The sequence below is a fragment of the Aulostomus chinensis genome, chromosome 5, assembly GCF_037954235.1.
Source record: "Aulostomus chinensis isolate RoL2024-O1b breed Wild chromosome 5, RoL_Achi_v1.0, whole genome shotgun sequence".
NCBI classification, from domain to species: domain Eukaryota; kingdom Metazoa; phylum Chordata; class Actinopteri; order Syngnathiformes; family Aulostomidae; genus Aulostomus; species Aulostomus chinensis.
The window spans coordinates 14,539,274-14,564,677 of NC_141324.1; the positions used below are offsets into that span (position 1 = coordinate 14,539,274).

The 25,404-nt window shown below is 43.9% G+C and overlaps 2 protein-coding genes, 1 long non-coding RNA gene and 1 other non-coding gene across 6 annotated transcripts; 1 reads left to right on the forward strand and 3 right to left on the reverse strand.

Moving 5' to 3' along the window:
* Nucleotides 1–1,882: 1,882 nt before the first annotated feature.
* On the reverse strand, nucleotides 1,883–18,463 carry LOC147261376 (homer protein homolog 3-like). Its single transcript, XM_086203363.1, is given in 10 exon segments — nucleotides 1,883–2,885; nucleotides 3,000–3,080; nucleotides 3,173–3,280; nucleotides 6,116–6,272; nucleotides 8,011–8,168; nucleotides 9,943–10,047; nucleotides 10,154–10,285; nucleotides 12,956–13,112; nucleotides 17,869–17,917; nucleotides 18,072–18,463. Coding segments are annotated over 9 exon segments (1,107 nt in total). The 5' UTR covers nucleotides 17,892–17,917; nucleotides 18,072–18,463; the 3' UTR covers nucleotides 1,883–2,699.
* On the forward strand, nucleotides 4,843–7,266 carry LOC147261377 (uncharacterized). Of its 2 annotated transcripts, none has more exons than XR_015115749.1 (3): nucleotides 4,843–5,186; nucleotides 5,272–5,607; nucleotides 5,804–7,266. It is a non-coding gene; the product is annotated as an uncharacterized LOC147261377 (long non-coding RNA). The 2 variants fall into 2 exon arrangements; XR_015115750.1 differs by having other exon boundaries at nucleotides 5,277–5,607.
* Nucleotides 18,464–19,557: 1,094 nt separating the features above from the next.
* On the reverse strand, nucleotides 19,558–25,153 carry LOC147261378 (ubiquitin-ribosomal protein eL40 fusion protein-like). 2 transcript variants are annotated; one of them, XM_086203362.1, is made up of 6 exons: nucleotides 25,016–25,153; nucleotides 22,399–22,604; nucleotides 22,004–22,106; nucleotides 20,401–20,487; nucleotides 20,223–20,325; nucleotides 19,558–19,760 (listed from the first exon to the last, which is right to left on the reverse strand). In XM_086203362.1, the coding sequence occupies exons 3-6, from the start codon at nucleotides 22,104–22,106 to the stop codon at nucleotides 19,667–19,669; spliced, it is 387 nt and encodes a 128-aa protein (XP_086059488.1). In that variant the 5' UTR covers nucleotides 22,399–22,604; nucleotides 25,016–25,153; the 3' UTR covers nucleotides 19,558–19,666. The 2 variants fall into 2 exon arrangements, with proteins under 2 accessions (XP_086059488.1, XP_086059487.1); XM_086203361.1 differs by lacking the exon at nucleotides 25,016–25,153 and adding an exon at nucleotides 23,349–24,351.
* On the reverse strand, nucleotides 24,556–24,629 carry trnan-guu (transfer RNA asparagine (anticodon GUU)). Its single transcript has one exon. It is a non-coding gene; the product is annotated as a tRNA-Asn (tRNA).
* Nucleotides 25,154–25,404: the final 251 nt, after the last annotated feature.

The following is a 25,404-nucleotide window of genomic DNA, read 5'->3' on the forward strand; positions in this document are numbered from 1 at the left end:
TCTTCCCAATGACCCCCTCAACCTCGGTGTTCCATGACCTTTATTTACACCCCTGGAGGGAACCAAGCTCAGAGGGCATCGTCCTATCCTGCACCTGCTTCCTGGTGTTAGCGTGGACTAATGATATATAGGTTGAAGCACTGATCTTTAACTCTTGTTTCTCCATCTTTGCTAACAGTATAGCACCAAATCAACCCCCAAAGTGGTTTTCCCCTTTCAAGTTTTCAGAAATAGGTGTCTTGAGCACATGAATCCATTTTCCCTCCTACGTTACTTTTATGACTCCACAATACATAAAGATCCAGCCATTTATATGTAGCATGAAGCTAATAGCAACTGCCAGTTTGCCCCAGCTAAACAACACCTAAACTCCCCAAAAGTGTCAGTTTACAAACTGTCAAGTGGATTACCTGGTATAATCAGGTCATCTTAATCTGCTGTATGCTCAGGAATCTCCAAGCACTTCGATTCAAGCTAAAGGCAAAGTATCAACACTTCCGTGGACTTGGAAAGAAAAAAAAAAACTTTTGGGTGAAGAATTACTTTAAATGGGGATATTTGTGTCGCACCTTGACATTTTTCCATTTTTTCAAGATCAGATTAATGGATCCAGCAGACTAAAACTCATGTCAACAAAAAAGTACATTAGAAAGACTTAGTGACTGTATTCTTTGCTTTTATTTCCAAATTGCCATGACAACAGCTCAGCGTGTTTGAGAAATAGAGCTGGCATGACCACAACCATCCTTAAAGTAGAACAGTAAGGCTTGAAAAAACAAGGTCATGATAGAAACATACAGTAGCACATCAACTCCTTCAACAATACAGTCTGTGTGATAAAAACATTCTCTGGTTGTTTTATTAAATAAATGATCATTAATACAGTACAACCCCCCCCCCCCCCACACACACACACCCCCACCCCCACCCCACCAAGGCCTATGGCATATCATCCACAGCTAAAGGTTACGTGCAGAAAAATGACAGAAGGCATAAAACATCTCTTAATTCCTTGACGGTGTCACAGCAGTCAGAAGTGGAGCTACCATAGGGTTCTAAGTTGATTATTCCAATATCCGTTAAACTAAATGATACTCGGTATCTCTTATGGTGACATAATAACTGAAGCATTACTGAGTTACATCATTAGGAGAACACTTATTTACTCTAAACCAACTCCCTCCACTTGTCTTATCTACTCACATGTACTTATTATTAGAAATTATTTAGCACTAAAGTTTCATTTACGTTACTCAGGAAAATAGACGAGCTGTTTCGAAGACCTTATCGATGACTCTCATGGAGCATTTGATCTTTGGCGTCAATAATCAGACAAGTCGCGCGTTTGGTTGTCAGTCTACCGACTAGAATTGTTCTGAAGTTGTTGTGGCTTAATGGAGAATGTCACTTCCATTCAACCATTGTTTTCTTTACAACCCAGCAAAGAAAATGGCTGCAATACTTCGTTTTCCCCTCTTAACCAGAACAAATTTTCAAATGAATATTTTATCTTTTGTTTTTCTTTAACAGTAAAGAAACTGCACGCTGCTATCCAGTGGGAACAATGAAAATTGAACAAACAAGAACCGCAGACTACGCGTTCTGCACAACTTTGAGGCGTGTTGTTGCAGTGGTAAATTTAAGACGAGCTCGACTAAGTAATTCCACAACCGACAACAGGGGGCTGTTTTATTGGGCTGTATTCATTCATTCACGTTGGTCATTTGTTCATTTTTAATTTTTCTCACAAGAATTCTGCACATTCTATGAACTAACAGGAGCAGGATGAAGACAACCTGAAAAATTGACTTGAACTTTTACTGAAGACCAGCTGCTTCTGTTTCGTGTTCTTGGTTTACCCCCCCCCCCCCCCCACTGTACACGTTCTATGATGGAACAAGCAGATTACAGTTGCTTTTCTGTTAAAGAAAGAAAAAAGAAAGATATAATGTTCATTTGTTCGGACAAAAAGGAATAAAGAGTTGCAGCCACTTTCTATTTGCCGGTTTCAAACCAAATCAACAGTTAAATCTGAGTGACACTGACGTTGCACCACAAGAACAACGACACAACGACTACACGTGCACTTCTCACACACCGTTAACGGACCATTAAAGACTTTGTTGCTTGTTTCTGTGGAGGAAATCCTACTTTAATGACTACTTCTGTTTGTTTGAAATCAAAGCTGCTCTACGGTGCTCCAGCAGCTATGAACTTACATAAAAATGCAAATTTGACAGTTTAAACTTAAATTTCTAGGAAACTTTCTCTTGACTTTGTCTCTTTCTTCACTTGCACTGATTCATTCATCGGGTTGGAAAAAAACAAACAAACAAACAACAAACCAAGGCCTCTTATTCATATTGACACTGCATTTGCACTGTTTGATACAAAAGTTCTGCTGATGAAAAACTACAAGCACCAGTTGTCTAGAGTAAATACGCAGCACTGTTAAGCACTTACCTTAACGTTGGTTTATTGCATTGAAAGTTTCCCTTGAAAGCAACATGAAGCGTTAGATTAGAGCGACAAGCATGTGTGTGCTGCTGCTGCTGCTGCTGCTGCTGCCGCCGCTGCTCAGCTCCACATCTACAGTGTGTATGGAAACTTCCTGCAGCCCACATGCTTCCTGTGATGAAGACCACCGGCTCCGTCTGCTCGTCTTTACTCCGTCGTGTTTTTTCCAATTTTGTTTCATTTTATTTGTCGATGAGTTTAACCAGGCTCTGGCGAAGGTCATTAAGGTCAAAGATCTTGATGTCCAGAATTTCGATGGCCCTCTGAATCTCATGGTCCATGCGATCACGTTCCTCCAGAGAGTTACTCAAGTTTTGCTCCGTGTTCTGGATGCGTCGCTCCAAATCAGAGTTACGCATCTCCATCTCCTGCAGTGAAGAAGAGGCAGAAGACAAATGACTGAAACGTCCTCTCTATTGCTCAACAAATGTCTGCAGGATGAAGGAAAACATGTCCAGTTGTCATAATAATCTCACTCCTACACGCAATCTGTGTATGGCCTCGTCCCTGTCGTGCTCCATCTCGTGATACTCGGCTTTCTTGCTCTGCAAAATGTGAATTTCCTGGAAAAAAGGAAAAATTTGGAATAGGAAAAGTATTGAAGTATTGAATCTGTTTTGCTTGACAGCTGCTGAAGGTGCTGGAGGAAACCAACCTCATCTTTGGCCTTCAGCAGAGCCTCCAGCTCTTCTAGAGACTGGGTCAGCTCATCCTTCAGCAGGTCACTGGGCCCTTGACCCCCATGGGCCTCCAAGTCTGCCACCTGACCACACACACACACACACACACACACACACACACGCACACACACACACACACGCACACACACACACACACACACACACACTTAATGTGACACAACTCCCAGTAAAAACTCTCAATGTTGGCTCACTCTGTTCTCACTCCAGTTAAAACCCAGCAGCCAGCAGCTTTTAACTTTTAAGTGCAAACGCATTGAAGTGCAGATCCGTGTGTGCCTCCAAACTTTCTCAGCTGAAATTGGACCTGACTGGACTGAAATCAGTGCAGTTTTTGCTGTTGAAACGATGACGATATTAATGCTGAAAGATGCTTATAAAAATATGTAAAAAGTGCAGAACAAAAAACAAGATTTTGGCTGAAGTTTGTGTCACCTGGAGGTACCGCCTCTGGTACTTAAAAAGTTATGAAGGCGCAAAATGATGTCAAACATAATGCAAATTAGAAGGTGCACAAATTTCCACCCGCTGCTACGGACTTTGAAGGCCTTTATGTCCGAAAATACCTACAGCCATGAGTGTTTGGCATGGCTTTATGTGCTGAAGTTATTATACAAAAAAGAAAATCGATTTTGTAAAAGAGAAACAGTTAAAGACTTCATATGAACATCAACAGAGGAAAAAAAATATCGCCATTCATGCCCAACATTGAGCCTCCATTTTCCCAGATTTTGTACAAAGCGCTACATAATTGGTTAATTGGTTAAAGAATGGTTAAAGTCGCGCGTCAGTAGTGGCGCAGGAAAGGATCCAGAAATAAATGGACATCGTTTAACGTGCGCGTCCTCGTCTCAGAGTCAGCAGGTTTTTCTGCGAAATGTCTGACATAAAATGTCTGTTTCACACCAGATTGTGTTTGCGCGACGTAAACCATGTCAGTAAAAAGCAATCACGAGGCTTTTTATCCGTCTTAAACATCGAGGTTGCTAACAAGTGGCGAACCGAGATGTCAGCAATAATCAAAAATCGTGCTGGATTTTGGTGGACAGAACCTGCTGCTGTTATCAGGTCAATCCTACTGTTAGTTTTACTTTTATTGTCAAATAAAACGGAAGACTTTGTGGTGCGTATAATAAAATTGTGAGCAAAGCGAATCTGAAAGTTTTACTCGTTGCTGGGGGGGGGGGGGGACTTTCACTGGAAGGTGGACCCTCTCTTATCGGCCGGTTTTAAGATTCCTCGAGAAAAGTTTAAGATTCACATTTACTCATTTTTTGATCACTAATTACTCTACTTGCAATGAAAAGATATTTGAATTGTAGGGATGATAGTTTTGCTCTCAGATCAGTTTTTTTTCTTCATTTCCTGATAAACAGGACCTCTAGTGTCTCTGCAGCATCACCTGATGCCAAGAAACAGAAAAAATAACAGCACACCTCTAAAAACCCGACCAGCTGGATCATTTTAAACTCCGTGTAGTTGAGACCAGCAGCGGAAAGAAGAGACGAAGAAGAAATGGGCAGAAACCAGCTCCCTCTGGTGATTTTTCATTTTGCTCTTAAGTAGGTCACTGAAAGTAGGATATTGCTGTCCTACAAACCCCCCCCCCCCCCCCCCCTCAGCCACCCTGCACCCATGAGACGTGAACCATTTCCAGCCACCTGGTCCCCACCCTTAGAGAGAGAAAGAGAGGGAGAGAGAGAACGAGCTGGGACCCGAGGAAGGTACTCGCTCACGGAGGTTTCTTGTTAAAACACCAGACAAGTGTCGAGAATTAAAAAGTGGCGATCGATGGTGTAACGCTGGCCGATAACTGAGAGGGACGACGGCTGCGAAAGTGTTGAATCACAGAGGTTTTTAATTGTCAGCCTGAGGCCACCGCATTCTCAGAGGAATCAGCGACCAGAAAACGCGAAAATAGCTTTTATTGACGAGCGGGGGGAGGTGAGGCAGGGGCGTATGTTTTGAAAGGTAATTAAATTGTAAAATCTTCTCAAGGGGTTGAGTGTATTTAGCCTGAAGTCCCTCGTTGTGACATTTCTGTGTACACGTCCAGCACAGCAGCAGCAGGTCTGACCTGGTTCAACAAGTGCACCGGAGAGAAAAGGCCCGCAGCACAAATCTTGTCCAGGAATAATGAAGTGTGTTTCCCGCCTGACTGACTTGTACTCTGAGAAAGCGCTTTAAAAGGAAGAAAAATGAGTCGCGTGAAAACGACGGGCCAAACAAAAGCAACATGGCCGCATTGCTCCTTCGACACAGCGCCACGTCGCCATCATTGATCACTGGTGACCTTCACCGTCAGCTTCTGCCCTGCAGGCTTTAACAGAAGGAACCAGGACTCAGTCACGCTTTGGTGACCAGCAGCCAGACCAGTGGGCTCTGTGTGGGGGTGAGGTGTTTATATACAGTATCTGTGTGTGTGTGTGTGTGTGTGTGTAAATGATTTACCTCAATCACGTGATGGTTGTCTGATTACCAAAACTCGAATTCGTAATGTTAAATGTTCTAAACTCTTCATTTCTTCGTAGTTTGTCTTCAGATTTCACATCAGTCTTTTCTTTTGTTTGTGTTCATGTAAATTTAAGGTTTGTCTGGGCGCCCTGACATCATCTTAACGCGCCGTCTTCTACAGTCGTGGCAGTCAGCAAAATACAAACCTGCGGCTCATCTGAACCATAACATCAGTAGATGTAAACGTGTACAGTTTGGATTTTCTCACACTGTAAAGTACTTTGGAGCACAGCACTGAATACATGCAGTCCAGATTAAAGTTTGTATCCTCCCTGGTTGACCTTTGCTGGTGTGATTTCAGTGATCAGACCAGTTGATGTGTGATTATCCTCTCTGGCGTGATTAAAATGACGTCAGGATGAGCGGTGGCGGCGGCAGAGACTCACCTGTTCTCGGAGCCTCTCGGTCTCCTCCTGATATGCCGCCAGCTGTTTCTTCCACTGCTCCACGTTGGCGTTGGCTTCGTGCAAAGCTGCCACCAACTTGGAGTTGCTGTCCTGCAGAGTGAAGAGCTCCGCCTCCAGGTTCATCTCACAAATCGACCTGCAAGATACACACGTCAATGACACGCGGCAACAATGATGACAACGACAACATGGATGAAGGAGAATGAGCCGAGAGGCTGCTGTGGTTTACGCCTCATGACATCAGCACTGTCAGGAATCATAGAGGCCTGGATATTTGACATGAAAGTCACTTATTTTTCCGTTTTTATGTTTATTAGATTTTTTTTTTTTCAGAATTTCAATCCACATCCAAATGTCACGCGTGACTGTCGACGGGGTGGAAGTCTCTTTAATCCCACTCTGGGATTCACTCATCGCTACAGGTTCAATTAAAACAGACTTCTTCCTTGTTTATGTTCGCAGCTACAAGCCACTTGATTCTAAAAATATATAAATAAGCTAATACGCCGATATGCTAATTTAGATCCATATTTGATCCTTTGCCCTCTCCGCGTTCTTTCACCAGTTCTCTATGGCAACCATTCACAAGCTCCTGTGTTAATAATCAGGCTGGCGGGAGGACTGAATAAAGGGATGCCTACAAAGATTCATTTGATGCTCTTTATGAGTCAACACCACAATAACGGCCCCTTCCTGTCTTTGAGAGCTAATCTAAATATGTCAAACTGTAATTAACCTGAGAAAAGCAAAACACGTCAATACTGAAGACTGCTGGCGAGGTGCGTTTAATTAAAGTAAATGGATTACCTGCTCCAGTGCAACCAGCTTCATCTGATGTGGAACAACTTCTACTTGATGGTGTTTCCCTCTCTAGTTTTTGACATGATGCATCCGTCAGTGTTTCTTGGAAATCACAACTAATAAATACTCACAACGCGAATGTCCACTTATCTCACAGAAGCCAAGATCTTTAAAAGATGATTCCCTGAATGCTGTAGAATTTGACACATTTTCAATATGGCGGACACTGGAGCGCCACTGGTTTTGCTCACTTTCTACTCGTTGAGGCATCCATAACGAATCTTATTGAATCTATACTACATGCACAGTGTTGAATATCTCCAACATGCCTGGATGGATGTCCTCCATATTTACATCAATTGTTCAACAAAGGAAAAAATTCAAGCTTCGCTGATGCTCATGTAAGCGCCGCTACATCAGTCGCCGTTCATGCGTGCAGGAGAGGTCAAGAACTGTTCCGCCAAAAGTTCTTCTTTAAGCTGTACCTATTTCTAACTACTTTTGGCAGCCATATTGGACCTTTTAATTGTCACACTGTATGAAATGTATCTTGGATACCTGGATGGATTGTGTAACCCCCCCCCCGACCCACTGTGAGGGCTCCCACAGTTTTCTTCAGCTGACGCCTCCAATCAACACCTGCATCCACCGCATCTTTCCCATTTATAGGCTCCATGATTTGGTCTGCCAGCTCTTGGCTTGGTGTAGCATCCCAACACACAGCAACTTCTAGGTATTTATTTTTATTTACTGGCAGATGGAACTGACGATGAGCCCCTCAGCGTGAGTACGACTTAGATTCCTCTGTCTCTCATCACAACTGAGCAAACTCCATCTGCTGATTAAAGCCTGAGAGCTCCAGGTGAGTTCCGATGAAAGCAGTTTGTGCTACAATCTCTGCATGTTTGTGAGGAGTGAAAGAAAACTTCTGGAGTTTTCTTCTTGTTTTAAATCGGTCGAGATTAAACTTCTGCAATAGTGCAGAACAGGCCGTAATTTGTTGTGACGGATAAGAGAGATTCCTATTATAGACAGAAGAACCAAATATGTGTGAGCACGTAGAACTCAGTTACCCCTCAGAGAGCATCTTTTTAATGCGTTCCTTCTCAGAAGACAGGGTGATGTCTGCGCTTTGGCTGCGGAACAGCTTGTCCTCGGGTCCGTTCACACACATCACCGGGGGAGACTGGAGTTCATCAGAGAGGTCCTGAGAAACACATCAGTAAATGGTCTCTCCTAATAACACAGGCAGCAACAGAGAGCGCTCAGTCCCAACACAGACAGATTACACAGGCAGCAGAGAGGCTGCATCTCCCAGGAGAACACACTGCCTTTAAAAACACACAACCTAAAGCTACGTATCAGAAACTCTTCAAAATGAATCATTACTTCGGTCTCTTTGCTTTGCATTCCAAGTCCAAATGTATTTACGCATATATTTCGCACAAGCACTTTAAAAGACAGGCAGATTGTTTTTGTTTACTTTGAGTGTAAAACAGTGATGAAAGACTCACCTGTGAGAACTACAGAAGAAATCGGGGGGGGGAAAAGAAACAGAGAAACATGTCATCCCATTTGGAAAAGACAGAAATATTTGATCAAATGTTAAAATCGCTTTTCTGGAATTTGTCAGTCACACACTTGGAGATTCAAGATTCAAGATTCTCTTTACTAAATACATATAACAGCAAATCCTCACGCCATCCATCCATTTATTCTGCTTATTCCTGTTAAGGGTCGCTGTGGGGGGGGGGGGGGGGGTCCAGCACTGTCGCCCCACAGCAAGAAGGTTCCAGGTTCAAGTCCCGGCTCCATCACAGGATCTTTCTGTGTGGAGTCTCCATGTTCTCCCTGTTCCTGTGTGGGTTCTCTCTGGTACTCCAGCTTCCTCCCACAGTCCAAAGACATCAAGAGGGGACGAGGCTGATTGATACTCTAAATTGACTGTAGGTGTGACTGTGAGTGTGAATGTTTGTCTGTCTCTATGTTGGTCCTGTGATGGACTGCTGACCTGTCCAGGGTGAACCCCGCCTCTCACCTGAAGGCTGCTGGGATAGGCTCCAGCCCCCCCCCTCCCCCGCAACCCTGAACAGGATAAGCGGAAGAAAATGGATGGATGGATGGAAATTGTTAGCAAAGCTCTGCCAAAAGACAGCAGAAAGTGTCTTTGCCTCTCTTAACGGGGCTAGAAGAGTATCAGTCTTCTTGCCTGGCTCTGGGGAGGATGGAGAATAAGTTTCCTAAAAAACATTATATGGGACATGCGCTAACTATCCTGTTGGATGAGTAAATCCAAGTTTGAGACATAAAATTTTTACGAGATATGTAATGCATCTAAAACACTTATAATGGCATTGAGGCCTTCTCCCTTGTTCTTTTCCATATGGGACGAAGCCCATCATCATTAAGTTCCTTTTTCAAGCACACTTAGCTGTGTGATCAGTTATGAAGCGTATCACCGTTTAACAAGAATCAATTCATTGATGCAGCTGGCAATCTGAAGGTGCTTTGGCTTTTCAAACGTGTATATTAAATCGATAAAGACTTCAAATGTGTTCAGGCGTAGGATTAGGAGTAAATGGCCGTGTTCCTCACGACTGAGCAGATGTAACTGATGGCTAATTATTCTCGATTGATCAAAAATCCCTGAGCTGACTACATTTTCGTCTTTACAGCTCTGAGTCAAAGGCTCATCGACAGCAGCAGCAACAGAGCGAAGGTGCGTCGCACTGCTGGGCAGCATGTGATAATTTTACCATCGGCCTAGATTCTTCACTCTTGCTTCCCTTGGAGACAAGCGACCCAGTTCGTCTTTCTTTTGCCTTTCTTTCCTCTGGCTTGATTCAATTACAGGACAGAACAGGTGCATTCATCTCACCTTGGCCTGTGCTCACTGTGTCTTCTCTACGCTACGTTGCCAAAAATGCGTCTCTGAATATTCTGGAGGAGGTTTTCCTGCAGAGGCTTGCTCTACTTTAGTGTTGTGGTGTGTGACAGGAGCTGACCTGAGGAGCAGCGATGGTGAGGGCCGTGTTGGCCAGTTCTTTATCCTGCGACTTCTCTCGTGCCAGACGTGCTGCATCTTTCACCTCCTTAAACTTATCGGAGAACTTTTCAAAAGAGGACAAATAGTGACAAGAAAACAGCGAAACGTGAGACGTTTGAAACAAAAACAAACGGATTCAACAATGCTTTCAGCTGGCTTGATGATGCAACCTGGTGCAACTGCTGCTCCGTAGCGAAGCCCAGACCGTAGACAGTGTTGGCCCTGCTGTCCGCCCACTGACCAAACTTCTGGGACGTCTTGGTGAACGTCATGCTGGGCGTAACGATGCAGTTGATGATCGCCTGCAGAGATGAGAGACGGCTCCATTCAAGACTTGAGATTCATGAAGTTTATTGTCATGTATACAGTAAAAACACAATAATTGCACGATACAAGAAAACTAGCATCATTTAAACAACATTAAGAGGGTTTTAGTGTAGAAACACTAGTTCAGTAACATGAACAGTTAAAAGTGCCTTGTGTGCTATGCAAACATTGCAACGCTGTGAACCTTGCATGCCAGAGAGAGTGACGAGACGGTCGTGGGGGGCAGCGTTTGATGCTGTTAGTCAGCCGTCTGTGGCCCGGAGGTGGAAGCTATTTGTAAGTCTGGTTGTCCTGGACTTCCCACTCCTGTAGTGCCTTCAGCTGGACTTTTATCAGGTCATTTTCATTAACCCTCATTAACCTACCTAAATCCCTATCAATGCCACTGTTCGGTAAATTAAAGAGGAACTTTAGTTTTTCCAACCTGAACCCTATTTTCCTAACTATTTTTGTCTGAGTGAGTGATGAAAACGACCATTTTTGAAATCACTCCAGAACAGTGCAAGGCCAGAGCTGCTGCAGCCCGAGAGCACGCGATGATGTCAACCAAAGGGGCAACTGGCTGCTGCCAAATTATGTCAACTAGTAGAGGAGTTTTTTCCCCCCCCTGACAAACAGACTCAGATTGATAATATAATTATCTGATAACATAGAGGAAAGGAGAAATGAACATACGCAGCAGGTCTGCCCCCCCCCCCCCCCCCCCCCTTGTAACAGCATTTTGCTTTGGGAGAAGGTGCTTAGGTTTTATTTCCTTTTTTTTGACTGGCGGTAGTCATCCCAACCAAAATGGTCACACAGACTCACGCTCACTGTGATAATGGGATTCACCTCTTGTGAATCAAAAAGAATGTTGCATCTATGTGTAGCAGAACTCGTCAAAAGTTCAGCATGTCCATGTCACCAAGGCTAATCTCGGCAGACTGGAGACCCAGATTGCTCCTTGAGTGAGAGTTGGACATAGATCCCAACAAACATGGCGGAACCAAGCTGAGGGTTCACACAGATGTTCACTTTTGCTTTCTCTTATGTTGTTGGGCAACTATAATAACAATCTGTGCATGTCAGTGTGAAAAAATAAACTTTTGGCGGTCGTTATTTTACGGTAGCCAGTTTCAAAGGGCTGTTCATGATGGCTATTTCCATCCCTCACTTGGACCAAATAGGTTAAGAAAATATGGTCTTGTTGGAGAAACAACGAAGCTCTCCTTTAAGGCCTTGTAAGAACTTGTTCAAATGGTGGCTCTCTCACTTTAGAGGGCACAGCAATTTTGCTACGTTTACAGGGGCAGCAATGATCTGACTTTTGGTCCGTCTTCTAAAAAAGACAATTAAATTTAGGTGTGTACATAAGTTTCCTCTAGAAGGTTCTGTCATATTCCTCTGCACAGGAGCAAAGTTACATCACTACCTGTGATGGATACGTTTAATGTTTTCCTGCTAATAATGAAAAAAAAGAAACAAAGAAAAGCAGTTGAGGTGAGTTTGTAACACTCGCTGGAGGTTGGACCAGATGTTGTAAAGCTGTTTGACTGCTGTAAATGTGATTAAAATGCTGAAATTCAAGTTCGACTTCAAAGTGTGACTAAAGTGTAGACATGTCTGCAACACACTTCAATAATGGGACTAAATCCGAATAGTCCCCATGTCTACATCTGATTATTTCTTAATCCAACAATAATTCAGGTTAAGGCTGACTGGCAGTGCCTTATTAAGAGTATTGTCTTTTTGATATTGGAATACCGCCATCCATGTAAACGTCGGCAAAGACAGAGTTATAACAATTCATTTTCTGTAAATGACTCCTTATTTGAGCCCTGACATTTATGGAAACGCTTCATTCTTCCTCGGTTTGCTGGCAACTGTTATTGAGCCGTTTCTTCTTTATTTTAGCAAAATCGAAAAGCAAAGCTTCCACATGACAAGCGCTTATTATTCTGAGTAAACTCAGATCAGAAACACATTCCTGCCAAAGAGAAAGGGCAGCACTTCACGTCCCTTCAGTCTCAAGAAAGTGGCTAAAGCCATCACTTTTCCCCACGAGAGAAAAATATTAGAGCAGACTATTTATAACCCTTTTTACGTCATCTCCAGTGTTACAATAATGGGACTGATTTAAAATCCCAGAATTAAAGGGCGATGGCAGCTTAGGAAGGAGCTTTTTTCTCCTTATTTCCCCTCCAACAAATGATTACATGAACCCTGTGGTCTGCAGTTCTGGTCTGACATGTTTGACATAAAATGTTGGACACTGGCAGCGGCAATGAGATTACGTGGAGCCAGACGCCAGCCCTGACAGGATTGGGCTGCTGACCGAACAACTGCCACCACGCACTGCCTTGTGGGAGGCGGAAATGTGGGTCAGACCAGAGGTGCTAAGAAGAGATCAGATGGACTCCCCCTCCCCAGGGTCTCATAATCTAAATCCACAGACCAGCCTATGGTTTGGTTGTTTGCATACGTCTTAACTCTAGATTATTTTGTCAGGATAATTGCTGAGACAGAGGGATCCAACAGTATGAATCACGAGAATAAATGCAGTGTTAAAAGTGCTGCATCGGTGAGTTTTGACTTACGTGACTTTAAACGTTGCCTTCTGTCACAATTTTTACAATCATGACTTTTACCATTGTCTTCGCCCTCACCTTGGTACCACCCACGCTGATGATGCGGTAAACGTTACGGTTCGCATCGTAAAAGAAGGACACGGTGACCGCATGCTTGCTGGCAGGGATCCAGTTCCTCTTGGTGGCAGGGTCAATCTGGAAAACATGGGCGCGCGTGCTGAAGATGGGCTGTTCCCTGCAGGAAAAACACAAAGATGATGTCCATCCATCCATTTTCTTCCGCTTATTCCTGTTAAGGGTCGCGGGGGGGCTGCAGCCCATCCCAGCATCTACAGGCGAGAGGCGCCGTTCACCCTGGACAGGTCACCAGTCCATCACAGGGCCAACACATAGAGACAGACAACCATTCACACTCACAGTCACACCTACGGTCAATTTAGAGTATCAATCAGCCTCGTCCCCTCTTGATGTCTTTGGACTGTGGGAGGAAGCTGGAGTACCAGAGAGAACCCACACAGGAACAGGGAGAACATGGAGACTCACACAGAAAGATCCCGTGCTGGAGCCGGGACTCCAACCAGGAACCTTCTTGCTGTGAGGCCACAGTGCTGACCACTGCACCACCGTGCACAAAGATGATGTTTTTTTTAAAAAATCATTTAAAGGCCCTGCGATACAATTCAAATTTCAAATCAAATAATTGTGTAACTAGTCACATGGCAATATGAATTTCCAAGCAAATATTGCTCGAGCCTCTTCAAAACAAGTGGGAAGAGCGAAAGTAGAAACCTGTAATGCTGTTATTTTGACAGAGAATTGTGGTTTTCATGTTGGATTCGTTGCTCGAACTCAGGTTGATATGCAAACTATTGCACACAGAGGATAAACTAAAAGTTCATGTACACACACTTGAGCAGTGTTACAAGTCTGGGATGTTTTTAAATATCAGCTCTATTCATAAAAAGCTTGGTGGTATCTTTAAATAGTGTCTCCAGCTGATAGGAAATCCTTATTTTCAGATTGGAACACCGCCGTCTCTCCCTCTCCCTCTCTCTCTCCCTCTCTCTCTCTCTCTCTCTCTCTCCGCCACAGAGGGACAGAATCTTCCTTTGGCTTGTCCCAACTCATTTCCCTGCGTCATTCACCAGACGTACAGAGCTGTGACTTAGCTGGCATCTGACGTTGACTAAAGCCCTCTGAACCTTTTCCCGACTCGTTCACCCCCCGCCCTTCGCTGTTTCTGCCAGCGCTGGCAGACACGTATCCAGGAGACGAGGTAAATATATCAAAGCAACAAAGTCACAAGTCGCTCTCGTGTGGTACGAACAGCGAGCCTCCTATAAGACTTTCACTCTCTCCAACTCTCTTCTGTCTATTCAGCTGCAACAACACTGTGCACCACACTTGTATATAGAAAAACTCCACTGAGTTACACATCAGTTTCACTCTAAAACTGAAGTTACAAGGCAGACTGTTAAACTAGTGTGGGTTTTCCTCTTGAATTGCTCCAAACTAATGCAAAAACTGCACTTCTTAATGTCTTAATGCCATGTTACAGCTTGGCTTTAGCATGCTAAATGCTAATATCAGTATGCGTACCGAAGGAGGCTGACAATGGCCGTTCTTCTAAGTAATCTTTTAATGCTATTATAATACTTTTCTATCATAATAGCTTTCTGAGACGTATAATAGTGCTACAGAAAAAAAGTAATGCTGCCAGTCCATCAGATCCCAGATCAGCGGTGATTTAATAGATGCCCACACCAGTTTTAAGAAGATTTTAATAAATATTTTAAACTGGGAAACAGAAGCCTAACATTTTGACAGGTGGGTGAACCTACTGATGCATCTACAAAAACTTGTGTTCCTTTCACTCTCGCACCCTGCAAAGATACAAGAAGATTATTTTGAACACGCAAAACTGTTTTCACCTTGGCTGAACTTCCCAACTTCAGGAACATGACAGCTCAGGAAGGCCTTCAGGGGATTTCTACAAATTTGGCAGAAATGTTCACTGGGACCGAAGGATGAACTGAACGCGTATGTGGTCAAAGGTTAAAAGGTCAGGGTCACTGTCGGGGTCACTGTCACCTTACATAATGATGATATCTCGGGAAAATCTTTAGGGAATTTCTTTAAATTTGCCACAAACATCCAAGAGGACTCAAGAAAAACCTGAAAATTATGGTGGTCAAAGCTCGGGGACATGCTGACTTCTGGCATTTCTAGTTTTTCCATCAATCCATCCAAAAATTGTTGAGTTAATTCATTTTGGTGAACCACGGGACGACCAGACCAGCGCTGCTGAAGAGAAAATCTTTAGAAAACTGTCGGTACATTCTTTAGGGTCATGGGATGTACCGACAGTTTTCTAAAGGGAAAATCTTTGACAAGGTCACAGATCAAGGCCAGTGGTGGAGTCGTTCGCTCAGCGACAGACGACACTGACTGACACACCGTAGACGGCGTGGGAGGCTCTGATGTACAGGTGTTAGAGGTGTTACTGCGTCCTCTCAGAAATATATTTGACTTGTCATGTTTCTTTGTGAACCTGCAGCTACTCCTATCCAGGTTGCACTGCTCGTCTCGTGAAAATAAAGCCTGAGAGACGTGTCTCATGAAAAAACAGGACAGTGCAGTGTTGTAAATGGATGCAGTGGTTCCCAATAGAGCTGTATCACTTTGGCCAGTCATCCTACATTTCTATCTGACCCCATTAGTGACACAAAAATCCAGTAATGCTCTTTCTATGTGTCTAATCACGATATAGGAAGGAAAAAACACGACACAGACTTTTTCCCCTCTTCTCCTGGACCGTGTGTCCAGCCTGATAATAACCCGTGTTATAATTCTCCTTCTCATCTCACGCTAATCCTCCTTGTTGTCAGTGGATCTGCTTCTTATTGCCTCCACAACCACTGATCTGATCTGAGGCCTGACTGGGATAAGACACTGGGATGAACCTGGGGGCTCTGGCTCACGAGAGATCGCTCAACTGCATTGGAGATTTTTAGATTTTTGTTTCAAAGTTTAAAATATGGTGGCGCGAAGGTGTAAAACACAGCAACAACAACAAAAGATCCAGATTGGTCGATGATGCTCGACAGAACCAAATCTCTACACATGCCCAAACTGGACATAGCGGGACGTTCCTGGGCCAACCATTAATGCCTTCGTCGTCACTATAAAAGCTACAACAAAGATGGCAGAACTCATTTGCATGGTCGTGGTTCTGTGCATCCATTTACTTCCAACCTGTCGTCTCTTCAGCAACAAGAACTACGAGCCTGAGTGTCACCAGAGGCCTCGGAGGTCGTGCGAGCTGTACCTCCGAAATATCACTGGGTTATTTGAGTGTTTTTGCACCTCAAGACCACCATAGCACATATAAGGACGACTATATAAAAATCTCTGTACATGCGAATTTGATTTTAAGACGACGCAAATGGTCTTCTGACGCTGATGAAGACGACTGCACGCTACTGACATTGAGTCCAGTGAAGCAGTGTTAGCTTAAAACCACTCAGCACTGCTAATATCCTGACCCACACTCTCACACTGTATGGGTCACACTTACAGAACCCCTACATTTCCCATGATGCAGCACAGCAGCCTCTTCCATTACTCCTCCTCTGCCAGTTAGGTGTTCCTCTGAGGAGAGAGGAGGAATTTCTACAATGTACTATCATTAGAAATCCAGTTATATACAGACGCTGGATTTGATTTGACTGAAGTCAAACTCCTAAAGATGTATGGTTTAACAGAGTTACTCCATATTATATAGAGAGTAATAAAACATTTCCTAAAGATCAAAGTAAAAAGAGTAGTTTCATTCAACCAACAGTCCAAAATGCACAGTACTTTCATGACATGAGGCAAAGAAATGCTCATTTTCGCCTTATGAAAGTCATTGTTTCAGCTCTATTCAGGATGATGGTTATTTTTACAGCTCGTCCTGGTATTTGTTAGCATCTGCAGGCTCACAGAGGTCAGTGTTTCTGACGCCCAGAGAGGACCGACTCCGTTCACTGCTCCGTCCAGAGGGCCAGTGGAGAGATGAGCGCCACACTCAATTATAAAGTTATACATCCAGTGCTTCTCTTCAACCTTGCCTGAAGGTTTGATGTCTGCGCTCTCTAATGGAGTCCGCCGGAGATAAATACGAAGCTGCGCTGGCACAGTGGGCTTGTTGCTGTTACTGCTGGTGTTCTTCAGTGACTTGACCTTCATCCTCAACAGATGGACGTAGCCCGAGGGTCTTAATGGGGGTCTCTAAGCATAACAAAGCCCGATAGTGATTGGACGGCGAGGTCCCCACTGCTCCTCAGGAATTAGCGGAGAACCAGTCCACAGCATCAATAATCTGTTTTCTCACCCTCTCACAATCAGAGCGATTAAACACTACAGATTCATTAAGAAATAAAAGTGTCTAATGTTTCTGTTTAGTGCTAATATGTCATTCTTACACACTGGGCTGCAGCACCCTCCAGATTAACACCCAGCAATTTCTTGTTGATAAAATAATTTTAAAAAAGACATATTTCACAAACATAGCATTTTGTTTGTTGCTGGTGAAACAGAAACGTGCAGCCACACACACTGATAAGGCCAGCCTCTCTTAGGTATGATCACCTCCATTCTTAGTTACGACTGTAATAAAAGCCTCCTAGGCAGCCATTAGTGAGAATTATGGATGGAATAATCTGAGAATCCTTGGGCCTCACACAGGGTTAAGATTACTGAAGAAGATGGTACCTTAATTTAAGGGATTCATCGCGAAAAAGAAACCATAACATTGCTCCAGCTGTGCTGCAGAGCAGCAACCCTGAACTGTGTCTAACTTCCTGATAAGATCTCTCTTTCTCCAATCAAGAGCATTATTAATACACATTCATTAATATGTCAGAGTTAGGTGGAATGTTTGGCATCCCAAGGTCACATGCACATGTGATGAGGAAACAAGTAAAAATGTTCCAACTGAATGTTCTTACCTTTCTCTGTGGTGAGGAAACATCTTACCAGATGAGTGAGGCTTCTTTTCTACACAAAGGGAAATAGTTTAAGCATCCGTGAACCCAACAAGTATGCGCCAAAAAAAAAAAAGAAAACGAAAAAAGGAGCGTTACAATAATTTGTTTTGCAGATTTGCTCTGAATTTTCACTTCCAGTGGTGGTCTAAAGGCTTCTAACTCACCCCATGTCGGTGTGAACCCTTCTGGAGGTTGTGTGCTACCTAATTATTCCGCGCTGCTCTGGTTCCACTCTCCTGTTTCTCCAAGTCTGAGCGTACAGATGCTTTATTCCTGCTTTATTCTCCAGGGGGAGAAGAGGAGGAGAGGAGGGGGGTGTCACTGCAAGGCGCCGCTGCAGCACCGTCCTGCGCTGCTCACCGGAGCGCCCCGGACGGACCGGACACCTCTGCGGAGCTCGGAGCGTCAAAGTGCGGCGTCGGCACCAGCGGTAGTCCCTCTCTCGGAGTGCATCGTGCACCAGTGACGGAGTAGCTGCTACTTCTTCCTCTCAGAGATGGTCCTGGAGCTCCGGGCTCAGCTCGCTCCTCCACAGCGATTATTCATCCAGCCGGCTGCTCGCATTCAACAGTCGACAGTCCACCGGCGACCGAAGACTACCACCTGCTGGCCGCTGCAGGAGAGGCTGAGAGGAGCCCGGCCGACGAAGAGAGCAAAAACTTGAGGAACTCTCGGGGGCAGGGCCGGCTCTAGGATCCTGGTGGCCCTGAACAGGGTTTGTGAAGGGCCCCAAAACACTCAACCAGTGCTGTTGAGAGACAACTTGATTTCTCTTAGTGTTTCTTATGTCCAGCCACACGCTCTCAAACTACAACAGAGACACAATTTCTTAGCTCAATGAGGTTATTTAATAGGGCTGCTGTGTCCCAGTATGAACAGGAACGACTCCATTTATAGAATCTCCAATTTTAAGAACCACTATACCCTCCTCAGCTCGTTGCAATCAGATTTTTTCTAGTTCAGCTTTTCCGTCACATGACCGCGGGAAGCAGCATCCCGGTCGAACTGTGGACTAAAATTCAGAGATTAAAGAGGAATTTACAGCTACTTGCCTGTCAAGAAGTGTGTTGTTTTTTAGATTATTCCCCCTTGACTGTGCAGATTGACATACCACAGTTTGGAGCCTTTTGAAGTGCTACCATGATGGAGGAACTGAATTCCATACTGCACTATCTCGCTGTGCTATTTTTGGCTTTTTCAGTTGAACGTGTATTTTTAAAAACCCATTTTTAGTCCAAAACCATTATTAGACTTTTGCTAACACAAGTGAAACACTGACTGATCATGTGGGCCCACTTGTGCTTGTGGTCCTGAACAACCACCAGGGTGAGGAGAGTGAAGACAAGCCGACAGAGCTGGCGGTCTTCACACTTTCACACACTAGCAGCATACGTGAGAGTGTGTCCACTCATAGCAGCACATTCAGAGGAAATGAGAGCTTTCCAAAATGATTTCAACTGTCTGAGCGATTCTCTGTCTGCCGGACACTGACTTAGACTCAAACTAGAGACTCTGTAAGAAAACTAAATAACAAACAAGCTGTGATCAAACTCGCCTGTCAAAATGTTTTCTTAACAGAAAAATAGTAATGTTCACATCCATTCAAGTGAAATCAAAATAGATTGAACCAGAAGAGACAACTTAGAGAACAAGATGAAAATCTGCTCCCTTTTCAGGTTTATTTAGAGTCTGACACCAGTATTGACATTTCCAGCTCAATACTACAGTGTTACGAGTATTGATCCCTGATTCCAGCAGTCTACTTCAGCTTCTTCTTGGGTCTAAGGTTACTGTTATGTCCACACTTCTTCTTGCGGCAGTTGGTGGCACGAGGATGTAGACGAGCGTAGCACCTGGCACGAGGGAGAACAAACTATCAGACCCAGATAACCGACGAACGGTCTTGTAATTCTGACCGATTCATTCTCTCATAAACACACAACCAATATTCATCCCTTTTTTTTTTTCAAGCTCAAGTCGTCCACAAAAAAAATCCTGCAGTCACATTCGATCCAGACCTGTGAAAACTCGCTAATTTGGAATTCTCTTATATTGTTAGGCTTGGCCACATCAAAAAATACCTGTGTGTCATGAGTTTCTATGTTTCTTGTAGTTTTAATTCAGATTTTTACACACAAAAGGTGAGTTGTGTGAATACCTTACTATTTTTTTTACATAGACACATTTGGTCACTGAACACGGACGCTCCCTAAGGGGTAACACAGGCTCTTTGTCTCCCCCAGCTCTCTCTGAGAATGGCTTTAATGGCATGAACCCTCCAGTGAGCTGCTGCCACCGCCGTTGTTTGGACGTACTTGCGGCAGACTATCTTGTCACAGTTGTACTTCTGGGCCAGCAACCGTAGAGAAGGTTCAATGATGCCCCCTCTCAGACGAAGGACAAGATGGAGAGTAGACTCTGGGGGAAGGAATAGGTATAAGAATACAAATAGAAGACCATCATTTCTCCACAGCTCTGTGGAGCTTCACCTACCCTTCTGGATGTTGTAGTCTGACAGGGTGCGTCCGTCCTCCAGCTGTTTTCCAGCAAAGATGAGACGCTGCTGATCTGGTGGGATACCTTGGAGGAATAAAACCCATTGAGAAATGAGTCTGCGTGTGTGCCACATAACAACATGCACACTTAATATCCATCAATCCATCCATCCTCAACCATTTATCTCAAATTGGGTCACAGAGGTAGCAGCTCCAGCAACAACCTCAAACTTCCTGTTCCATGGGCACATCGACCAGCTCTGCTGGGGGATCCAGAGGCGCTCCCAGATACATTTCCTCCATCTGGTCCTGGGTCTGCCCAGCAGCCTCCTCCCAGCTGGACATGTCTGGAACACCTTGCTGGGGAGGCGCCCAGGTGGCATCCTAGCCAGATGCTGTACCACCTGAACTGGCTCCTTTTGACAGCAGCTCTACTCAGACTCCCTCACGGATGACTGACCCTCTCACCTCCTCCCTAAGGGAGACACCACCTGCCCTCCTGAGGAAACCATTTTGGCCATTTGCACTCGCCCTCTCGCTCATTGAGAGTAGGAACTTCAACTTTCATCGACCCACCCCGCGCTCCATAGTCCTCATACTCGAGACCAGGACCTCAAGATATCTAAACTCCTTCTCTTGGGGAAAGGACTCGTTCCCTAACTGAAGTGGAAACCCAGCATTTTCCTACTGGGTACCATGGCCTCAGATTCAGAGGTGCTGATGCTCAGCCCAGGCGCCTCACACTCGGCTGCAAACTGATCCAGTGAGAGCTGAGGATCTCATATCAGCGACACCAACAGGACCACTTCATCTGCAAAAAGCAGCCATGCAATCCTCAGCCAACTGAACTACACCCCTCCACCACCACGACTACGCCTCAAAATCCTGTACATGAAAATCACAAACAGTACTGGTGATAAGACAGCCAATATAAGATAAGAGAATAAGGTGATAAAAGTGTAGCCAACATTGATACAACTATTGTTTCATTGTATAATACAGCTGAACTACTTTCTGCTTGGAGCACTGAATTTACGCAGCATCTTTAAAGCCCCATTATGCCCTATCCAAACAAACAAAACATTAGTGGACGACTGGAAGAGCAACTACTGATGCAGATCGTGGCCTTGATGTAAGAGAGGATGAGGGGGATTGCAAGGCACTGTGCAAAATGGCAAACAAGCAAATTCCCCAGAAGGTTAGCGTGTTCTTTAAATGCCGTGTCTCTCTTTCTCCTGGGAGAGGCCGTTGATACACTGGTGATGTCAGCTGGAGATCATCCAAAGAGTTTTGTCAGATCCGACAAATCGGACTGGTAAGATTAGCGCTGCTGGCAGTGAGAAGCTTCCCTTTTACACTGTATTCCTTTTACACACATTCAAATCAGAGAAAGCAACATGAATCATTTTAGCAGCTATGCAACATCAGATTACCCCCCCAAACTCATAGAATTCTATAAAAAAAGAGAATAACCCTCGCTCATACACACGATTAGCAAACCTTGAGTATCACCTGAGTTGATAATTATGCAACAGATATCCTCACTGTTGCTGTACAGCATCTGGTTTAATGCTTGCTTATTTTTTGTCACGTGGAATTACCTTCTTTGTCTTGGATTTTGGCCTTGACGTTCTCAATCGTGTCGCTGGGCTCCACCTCCAAGGTGATGGTTTTACCCGTCAGTGTCTTCACAAAAATCTGCATCTTTGATTAACGGGACAGAGAATATGACAATAAGTGAAGAAATATGTACAAATCACACAGCGACAAATGTACCCAACCACGATCCAGGCACCTGTTTTTTTTTTGTTTGCCTGAATATTTGAAGTTTAGACCCTCAATTTCTGTTCTGATGATTCAGAAACTTAATGTTTTAAGTGAAATACTGATTACAAACAACCCAAAACACATCAAATAACAAACGCTTAAGTAAAAATGACATTTAACTCAATAAATTTCCACGGAAAAGAAAAAAAAAGAACAACTCCGTACTCACTTTGAGACGGTCACTGGTGGTTGAGAACAACACGAGGTCTGTTATTGAAGCAGAACAAGCTCATCCAGTTTTGGGATCCAGGAGTTGGCTCAAACATCCGCATGAATACGGGAGTGTTGCTACATAGTTGTCAGGTGCTGACATGTTACAGATTGATCAGAGGTGATAATCTGATGCAAGATGGCGTCTGTCTGAATTTTAAAACTCTGATGAATGAAGAAGGGAGAATGTGACAAAAACAAAGTCAGAAATCCACAAAGAAAAAGGCATTTCAAGAGGAGGAGGAGTGAGGCGGAACCCTGTCTTTGGCCAAACTGTGATTTATTTTACAGCAATTAAGTGTTTTAGGGGTGGCATGGCTCAGAGGTAGAGTGGCCCTCCAGCAACCGAAGGGTCGCTGGTTCGATCCTCACTTCCCCCGGTGACCATGTTGAAGTATCCTTGAGCGAGATACTGAGCCCTAATTGCTCCTGATGGACTGGTGACTCGTCCAGGTTGAACCCTGCCTCTCACCCAGTGTAAACTGGGATAGACCCTGATTGGATGAGTGGTATAGAAAATGGATGGATGCACAGTTGAGTGTTTTGTGTTTTGGTTTTTTTTGCTTTTGTAAACTTCAATTTATGTGATGAATTAAAATTTTAATACGATACATTTGAATAGAGCTAAGTTTTCAAAATTGCAAACAACTATGAGTTTAAGCACATGCAGACAATATTAAATTGTTAGAATTGAATTTTTTTTTTAAGTTTAATTTGCATTTACCGTTTTCAATTTCTATCTTTTTCCTTCACCTTAAAGCCTGGATGAAAGCCATGAATTAATCAACAATAATCTTTTGATCAGCTGATGAAATTAAATGGCAGTTATATTCTTTGTTGTAGTCTGGTATGAACGCTGATCACAATATGTACATTTGCTGTGTGATGATTATCAATTATTATTATTACCTTTCATGCAGGGTCTTTTTAGGTTCATCATGCATTGGCACAGGTGAGGTTCTTCCCTGAGAAGAGCTGCACAGGTAAACTATGGAGATTTACCTGTTTCAGTGCCAGATAGTGAGTGAACATTTGGATATTTTACAAGCCAGTTAGTTGATTTAAAAAAAAAAAAAAGTTGGGTTGCTTGTGAGTGAAGCTTTTTTTTTTTTTCTGTGCATATTTCACCTGCATATGACGGTGTACTGGGGAACATTGGAAATATTCAGGCAGACCTGATGTTTGCCAGGTGTATGCAGGTGTTGTGTGGAGCAAATGTCCAGAAACAGCTGTTCGACTGAGGTGTCCTGGGATCCACAGGACCAATGGAGACTGGGTCTAAGAACAGGAGCAGGAGTTCTGGTCTCATCTGACTCAGAGAGACCAGAGACGGTCTAGAGACGTGATCAGTCCACGTCCAAAAAGATAAAACAAGCTGGAAACACATCTGTCCCTGCTGATCTGTGCTGGCTGGCTGTTATTGTATGACTGCTGTAGGTTCTGATCACATGTATCGCTTCATCCTTTAATGTGGCTGAATTCAAATAACAAACATTTCTTTCCTGTTAATAATCAAGTTGGTCTGCGACCTCAACTGCACCCTGAGACTGTTCATGTGGTCCATATCCTGGAAGCCATACTCGTCCACAGCCTTTCATCCAGTAGGTTAACAAGTGAAGGGAAGTGCTGTAACATCACATCTGTAATGTACAAACATCTGTATTGTCAGTCACTGTGTTGTTGTCACTGCACTGTTGTTTGTTAAAGATATGACACTGCCAGATTCATGTCTCCAGGTGAGGCGGGCCAAATGGAGCAAGCAATAACTCAACACTGCTCTCTACTGTCCATTGCTTCAATATGGGTTCCAGCAACCATCAGTGTGACTGCACTTGGAAAAAGAACATAAAACATGAATGAACATTCATACAATACAAATGCCGAAGCAACATCTGTCCACATTTGCAGTGTCTTTTCTAACAGCTCTTATCGAAGTCGATGAGAGCAGAAACAACTTCCAGGTTGCTCTGCAGTTGGAAGCTGCGGTTAAATAGGCCAACATTGAATATCGATAGGATGACTGGATTGGCGCTTATTGATTTAAGTAAGACTGTAGTTAGAAAATAAGTTAAACTACATTACACGTGGCAAAACACAAAAATGCATAATGAAACATCGTCCCTGGGTGGGCTCGAACCACCAACCTTTCGGTTAACAGCCGAACGCGCTAACCGATTGCGCCACAGAGACAACCATACCCAAATTCAGCGTAAAAAACATTATAAACTGGTAAAATCATAGTGATGCTTCTAGTTGCTGGGTTAGCATTTATAGATGCTAGAAAGCGCTTCTGGTGGCTGCAGTGATTCGTGTTGAATGCGTCTGTAATAAACCCTCACGCCGATAGGTGGCACAGACTTGCAGAAGTGAGATTAATTTAACAATAAAACTATAAACTCACACCATGTAACAAAACAGATGCCAGCAAAAACATGGTATTATGAGGGTTTGGTTGAGTTAACGTTGCAAAATGTGAGCTAGCACTGCTAGCAGCTAGCAGCACGAAACCGAGCTAGCAGCTAGCAGGGATATCATCTCCGGTCAACGCATATTTCCTAAAATTATGGCAATTTTACCAAGAGTTGGCAGTTGGAAATGAGTCCCGAGAGATACAGTTTCCACACTGGCTCGAACAAAGTGAATATTCCAAGCAGTAAATCAAATTTAAACTTTCATGAAACTCATTTGAACCGCAGAGCCTCCCTCACTAGTCCTCGCCAAGAGTAGTGTGTTCTTTCCTGAATGTGCGATTCCTCCAACCTGCTGTCAGCCTCTGTCGTCGTCCAGTGTGAAGCGTAACTTCATCCCAAAACCTAAATTTGCCAGAATACCAGTCTTTTTTTTCCCAGTTAAACCGAAAACTTAAATATTCACAAACAACAGGGATTTATCCGGACTTGATTTATTAATCTTAGTCCTTCGTCTGTGTGCAAAATAACCCGTTTGACTGAGAACAGACAGCAAA